Genomic DNA, 7,500 nt, shown 5'->3' with positions numbered 1-7,500 from the left:
TCGGCCAGGAGGAGCCGGGGATCGAACCGGCAACCTTCTGGTTACCGGCCAACCCTGCTCTACCTCTGGAGCTACTGTCGCCCCCCTTTGGCGAATTCAACCAAGTGGTTGACACCTGATGCTCTGAGACGTGCATCCAGGTACAGGAGTGAGTGTGTGTGTGTGTGTGTGTGTGTGTGTGTGTGTGTGTGTGTGTGTGTGTGTGTGTGTGTGTGTGTGTGTGTGTGTGTGTGTGTGTGTGTGTGTGTGCGTGTGTGCGTGTGTGTGCGTGTGTGTATGTGTGTGTGTGAGCACCTGGCCACGTGCTCTACCGCGTCCTGGAAGAACACCAGCTTTGTCTCCTTGGAGAAGACGCTGTTGTAGTCGTCCAGGTAGTCCTGGAGAACCGCCCGGATCCGGTCCATGTCCGTCAGGTCCTCGTACACGCGCCCCTCCTTCTCAGCACCCACCTGTCGCACGCACGCGCACGCAGGCACACACACACACACACACACACACACACACAGACAGGCACGCAGTTATGCAAACACAAACACACATCCGCACACACATGGATAGATACAAGCACAGACACACATGGGCGCGCTCACACACACAAACACACACACACACATACACACACACACACACACACACACACACACACAAACACTCGATGAGGAGGTAGAGGAGGAGAAGGTGTCGAAGGTGTCGAAGGTGTATTGTGTTTTAGCGTCGTTTTTCAGTCAGCAGCCGGATTGCAATCTGTACCTTAATGAAATCGCCGAAAATGATCGGCTTGGTCACAAAGTAACTGGGCTCCAGGTTTAGGTTGAAGTATTTGCCTGCAGGAGGGAGAGAGAGATTAAAAGGGTGAGGGAGAGGGTGAGAGAGAGAGTGAGAGAGAGAGAGAGATTAAGAGACAGACAGATGGATAGAGAGACACAGGGTCAAAGCAGGCAACGGTCCAGGCTCAACAGCCCCTGATTTTAATTGCACGGGCACTGCGCTCATCCTTCTTCCCAGAGACAGCTAATACACAGCCGTGTCCGCCCCTTACTGGCCATCTCCGAGACGATGACGTTGAAGTAGGTCTTGTCCTGGTTGTTGATGAGCCGGTCGTGGAACACGCGCTGACACTCGTGGCAGAAGAGACGGAAAGTCTGAGTCTGGTCCCTCACCGTGCCTGGCTGGCACTGCAGCATGCCTGGAAACACACCACCACCCAGGGATCAGGACGGCACATGGACAGATGGCCACCGTTCGAAAAAATCGTTTTAAGTACTTAATTATACTGATTCAATTATTTTTTTTAAATCCAACCAACTTAAATTTTTTGGAGTTTGTTAAACTTCCACTAGATGCAGTAAAAACGGCATGTGTACACCCACGCACACAGTGATAAACATACACACATACACACACACACACACACACACACACACACACACACACACACACACACTCACACACACACAACAACGTTCAGATGTCCCTGAGCGGCCCCAAATCAGCAAGTGGTTGATTGGCGGGTGATTATGAGCTGCTCAACCGAGGAAAACGCAAATAAATAAAAGAAGAAGACCGCAGGAAGAGAGTAAAATGTTGGCTTGTGCTCTGTGGAAACAGTCTCAGAGCCACAGAAGGGGTGCTGGAGAGAGAGAGAGAGAGAGAGAGAGAGAGAGAGAGAGAGAGAGAGAGAGAGAGAGACTAAGGGAGAGAGGGGTGGAGAGGGGAGAGAGAGAGAGAGAGAGAGAGAGAGAGAGAGAGACTAAGGGAGAGAGGGGTGGAGAGGGGGAGAGAGAAAGAGAGAGGGGGGAGAGAGAGAAAGAGAGAGAGAGAGAGAGAGAGAGAGAGAGAGAGAGAGAGAGAGACAGAGAGAGACAGAGAGAGGGGAGAGAGAGACAGAGAGACAGAGAGAGAGACAGAGAGAGAGAGAGAGAGAGAGACAGAGAGAGGGGAGAGAGAGACAGAGAGACAGAGAGAGAGAGAGAGAGAGAGAGAGAGAGGTGGGGGGGCTGTGACGGCCTTCTTTGCTTTTTGCCGGCTTTAATGTCTCTAAAGTATTAATGTTGTACAAAATGTTAAATGTTTACACCGGCTTTGTAGTGAATGCATTATGCATACACCACTCCCACCACGGGCCCCATGGTGCCGGACGTCTAGACGAGCCTCTGATTGGCTGAGAAGGGAGCAGTGCTGGGGACAGCCGCACCAGGGGGATAGGACAGCCGGGTCCACAGGCGGTTTGTCCCCCCCCCTCGCTGACTCTATGCATGGCCGGGCTTGGCCACACATGGCTGCGCTGGGGGGGTGTGTGACTGCGTGTGTGTGTGTGTGTTTGCGTGTCGCGTGTGTGTTCTGGAGTGTGTTTACGGACATCCTCCTGACCACTGGGCAGAGGGTCATTCGGACGGGGGTGTAGATCAGGGGGATGGATGATGGCCCACGCTGGGGTTCAGTAGTTCAGACCCTTTTGGATCGTGACCCTGTTCATAGCGCTGACACGCCGGTGATATCACCAACGGCATCGTTCCTCTTCACACAAAGTGGTGAGCCGTTTGGTCGTGGCTGTGAACCATCAGCCAGACTATTCATCTATACAGCAGTTTTTTTTTTCAGCCACTCAAAGCACTTTACAACATTGCCTGACATTCATCCATTCATGCATACATTCACACACGGACGGCGGAGTCAACCATGCAAGGCGACAGCCAGCTCGTCGGGAGCAGTTGGGTGAGGTGTTTTGCTCAGGAACACCTCGACACTCTTGAGCCACATGCCGCCCCTGGATCTTCTAATATCTAAAGCTCATGTTAATCTCCTGCGACCCCATATTCATATCAGGAGAGCACAAGTGGGTTACCAACCCCAAGAACCAACCACTTCTCTAGTGGATGGTATCCCCCTAGTTTACAACACGATATAGAGGAAGTATCACAGAGTCTTGACGGCAATATCTGTGTCCCTCTCTCCCTCTTTATTTCTCTCTTTTCTCGTTAAATTCTCGTTCTACATCGCCTACATCTGTCTATGGGATTCCTCTCTATTTCACTCTATTATCTACTCATTGTCTTTCTGTTTCGCTTTCTCTCAATTTATCTCTGTCATTATGTATCTACCGCCCTCTCTTCCTCTCTCATTCCTTTCTGTGTCTCTCGCCATTTCTCTCTCTCTCTCTCTCTCTCTCTCTCTCTCTCTCTCTCCATGTATCTATCTCCCTCTCTTCCTCTCTCTCTACCCCTCTCTGTGTGTCTCTCTGGCCATTTATCTCTTTTTATCTCCCGCTTTCTGTCTCTCTCTCCATTTCTCTCTCCATGGATCTATCTCCCTACCTCACACCCTTCTATGTCTCTCTCCATTTCTCTCTCTCTCTCTCCATGTATATATCCCCCTCTCTTCCTCACTCCCCCCCTTTCTGTGTCTCACTCTCAATTTCTCTGTCTCTCCATGTATCTATCTCCCTCTCTTCCTATCCCCCCATTTCCCTCTCCCTCTCTCCATGTATCTATCTCCCTCTCTTCCTCTCTCCCCTCCTTTCCGTGTCTCCCCATGTCTCTCTTTCCCTCTGTGTGTCTAACGGCAGTGTGTACGCGTCCTCTCCTCTCTACGTGTGCGTCTCTCTTTCCCTCTGTGTGTCGGCAGTGTGTGCGGCAGTGTGTACGTCTCCTCCCCTCTCTCGTCTCACCCACCCTGAACACACTTGGAGAGGTCGCGCAGGTTGAAGACGTAGTGGGACTTGGCGGGCGTGGGCAGCAGGTCTACGCTCATGCGCTGGTAGATCTCCACCGCGGCATTCACGATGCTGCCGCCGCAACCCCGCACCGCCTGAGGGAAGTCACTGAAGAAACCGCTCAGGATGGCCTGGGGGGGGGGGGGGGGGGGGGGGGGGGGAGGGGAGAGGAGAGTGGGGGAGAGAGGAGAGGAGGAGAGGAGGGGGGGGGGAGAGGAGAGGAGAGAGGAGAGGAGGGGAGAGGAGAGGAGAGAGGAGAGGAGGGGAGGGGGGGAGAGGAGAGGAGAGTGGGGGAGAGAGGAGAGGAGGAGAGGAGGGGGGGAGAGGAGAGGAGAGAGGAGAGGAGGGGAGAGGAGAGGAGAGTGGGGGAGAGAGGAGAGGAGGAGAGGAGGGGGGGAGAGGTGAGGAGAGAGGGAGAGGAAGAGGAGAAACGGAGATGAGGAGGGGAAAGGGAGAGGAGGGGATGTAAGCAGAGGAGAGGAGATGATGTGAGAAGAAGGAAGGGTAGAGGAGGGAAAAGGAGAGGAGGGGATGTAAGCAGAGGAGAGGAGATGATGTGAGGAGAAGGAAGGGTAGAGGAGGGAAAAGGAGAGGAGGGAAGAGAGAAGAGGGAAGGAGGAGGAAAAAGGCGGGAGGGAGAGGAGAGGAGGGGATTTAAGTAGCAGAGGAGCAGATGTGAGGAGAAGGGGAGAATGACAAGAAGGGAAAGGAAGAGGCAGAGGAGTTTGGAAGAGTAATACGAGATGAAAAGAAGCCAAGATGAAGAGGCGGAAATACTGAATATACTGTATATTTATATATTTATGTACAGAAACACATTAGTTTGAGTGTCCTCTCACATTAAAGATGCGTTTGAGGCTGTGCTCGGAGGGCGTGGGCAGACACAGCATGCTGAAGTGGCGCATGAAGCGGGGGCTGACGGGGTTACGGCCCCCGCCCGGGGGGGGCGCAGGCCGCCGCTATGGTCATGTCCTGCAGGGGGCGACACAGAGCACACAGCCTTTGGCAGAGCTTTGCAACCAACGCCACACACAGGTGAGGCTGAGACAAATGAAGTCAATACAAAGGCAGAAAAAACTCAGGTCAATACAAATACAGAATGAAGTAAAGTGAAAGCGTATTGAGGGCCAGTATTGAATCAGTGTCTACGCGTGTACGGTCTCACCTTTATTTCCTTCCAGAAGAACTTCTCCCGGTCGTAGAAGCCGGAGAAGTCCTGGAACTGTCTCAGCAGCTCTATAGGGGGCTGAGAGCCGTACGTGTCCAGCTTGGGCATGTTGAGATCGTCCACGAAGATCACCACCTTCTTATTGACCGGAGCACCTGGGGGGGGGGGAGAGAGAGAGAGAGAGAGAGAGAGAGAGAGAGAGAGAGGTAGGGAGGGAGGGAGAGAGAGGTTAGAGATATAAAGAGAGATGTTGAATTGACCGAGATAAGGAGAGGTGGAGAGAGACAGAAAGAGAGAGAGAGAGCAAGTAAGAGACAGTTGTCAAGTGGCAGAGACAGAGGTGGAGGTAGAGAGGTAGAGAGTCCACCCAATCCACCGAGTCCTGGCCCTACCCAGTCTCCCCAGTCCTCCCAGTGCCCCCAGTCCCAGCCCTACCCAGGAGGTTCTTCCTCTTCTTGTCCAGCTTGGACTCTATGATCTCCTGGGTGCGGGCGGACGACGTCTGGGCCGAGAAGTTGATGTAGACGGGGAGGTACCCCGCCTCCTCCTGCACCCCGCTCAGCAGACCACGGGCCACCACCGACTGGGCGCGCACACACACACACACACACACACACACAGAGACACACACACACACACACACACACACACACAGACACACACACACACAGACACACACACACACACACACACACACACACACACACACACAGACACACACACACACACACACACACACACACACACACACACAGTGACAGACATAGACACACACACACACACACACACACACACATACACAGACATAGACACACACACATAGACAGACACATTGACACATACATACACAAACACATACACACACACACACACACACACACACACAGACAGACAGGCATAGACACACACACACACACACACATAAACACACACACACACAAACACACATACACAGACAGGCATAGGCACACAACACACAAACACACACACACACACACACACACACACACACACACACACACACACACACACAAACACCAAAACACAGCGTTCATACCCCGCCTTAGTCCCACCGTATCCCATCAGATATCCGCCAGCAGCGTTACCGAGGTGTGTCTGAGCTGCCCCGTCCGGAGGAGAGCGCGAAGGCTGCAGACCTTCAGAGTAAAAGCGCGCCCGGCCCCACGGCGTGCGCCGGCTCACCTTGCCCACCCCGGTGAGGCCGGTGAAGAGGACGGAGCGGCGGACGGAGAGCAGGCGCTGCATGAGGTAGCCGTAGCGCACGGTGTCGGTGGTGGGCACCAGCATGTCGCAGAAGGCCTGGTCCTTGTGGAACCGGAAGGAGGGCAGGATCTCCTCCCAGGGCTCCAGCCGCTGGTGCTCCAGGTTCATGTACACGCCCCATAGGTCACCGGAGCTGGGGAGCTACACACACACACACAAACAAACACACACACGCGCGTGCGGGGGGCGCACGGACGGACGCGCACACGGGCACGCGGAACCACAGAGACACACATGGATGCACACACGCGGGCACACACGAACGCAGACATTAACGGGCGCAGAGACACACAAAAGAAGGCAGAAACACGAGGGCGCGCACACACAGACACACACACACACACAGGGAAAGACACACACCCGCACGCACACACACGGGCACACAAACATACACACTCACCCGCACACACATGGGAGGACACGACACAAACACAGACACACACGGGCGTGCTCACATACACACATAGACACACAAACACACATGTACACGCACACACACATACACATTTTACAGCTTTGTCTCCCTAACATCCTTCTATCTTTATTTCTCATTCATTATTTGTATGTCTGTGTGTGTGTGTTTGTGTGTGTGTGTGTGTGTGTGTGTGTGTGTGTGTGTGTGTGTGTGTGTGTGTGTGTGTGTGTGTGTGTGTGTGTGTGTGTGTGGGGGCACGTACATCCTTTCGTTCCCCACGTACTTATAGTTTGCTCGTAACTCTCCCCACAGTTCAATATGTCTATACATTGCAATGCCTATACGAATCACCTGGCAAGCAATCAGGCCTTGATTTATTGTGCATAAAGGAGATCCTATGGCTCTCATATACGGGTCATGCGTCCTGATTTTCAAACGTGATATCATCCACCGTGCCTTTAGACGTGGATACATCAACAGACTCATCAACTTCTTAGGGAACTAAGGATAGTGTACGCTATAACCAGCAGGTAGCTGGATAACGGGTATGAATGTGTGAAAGTGTGATCTGGTTGTGGGTATGATTATCAATGGAGGTCTGTGTATGTAAGTGAATGGTACTCGAGAGATAGAGAGCAAGAGAGAGCGAGAGAGAGATAGAGAGAGAGAAAGAGAGAGAGAGAGATAGAGAGCGAGCGAGAGAGAGTGAGAGAGAGAGAGCGAGAGAGAGATGGAAAGAGCGAGAGAAAGAGTGAGAGAGAGAGAGAGAGAGAGAGAGAGAGAGAGAGAGAGAGAGATGGAGGGAGAAAGAGAGAGAGGGAGAGAGAGAGAGAAGGACAGAGAGACAGAGAGACAGAGAGAGAGAGCGAGAGAGATGAGGAGGAAGAGAGACGTAAAGATCTAAAGAGATAAAATAATAAA

At 52.8% G+C, this 7,500-nt stretch overlaps 1 protein-coding gene across 1 annotated transcript in view; it reads right to left on the bottom strand.

Moving 5' to 3' along the window:
- dnah6 (dynein, axonemal, heavy chain 6) overlaps positions 1-7,500 on the bottom strand; it is a gene marked incomplete at both ends in the record, with an annotated part of 97,616 nt that overhangs the window by 40,353 nt on the left and 49,763 nt on the right. Inside the window, 9 exon segments of the mRNA XM_079730391.1 lie at positions 295-449; positions 751-824; positions 1,040-1,186; positions 3,672-3,843; positions 4,552-4,656; positions 4,658-4,684; positions 4,878-5,035; positions 5,316-5,463; positions 6,084-6,305. Coding sequence (XP_079586517.1) covers positions 295-449; positions 751-824; positions 1,040-1,186; positions 3,672-3,843; positions 4,552-4,656; positions 4,658-4,684; positions 4,878-5,035; positions 5,316-5,463; positions 6,084-6,305 — 1,208 coding nt within the window.

The sequence above is a fragment of the Pollachius pollachius genome, assembly GCF_949987615.1.
Source record: "Pollachius pollachius genome assembly, chromosome: 2".
Lineage (NCBI taxonomy): Eukaryota > Metazoa > Chordata > Actinopteri > Gadiformes > Gadidae > Pollachius > Pollachius pollachius.
Note: the sequence above shows the minus strand (reverse complement) of the source record. Positions and strands in the feature narration are given on the sequence as shown.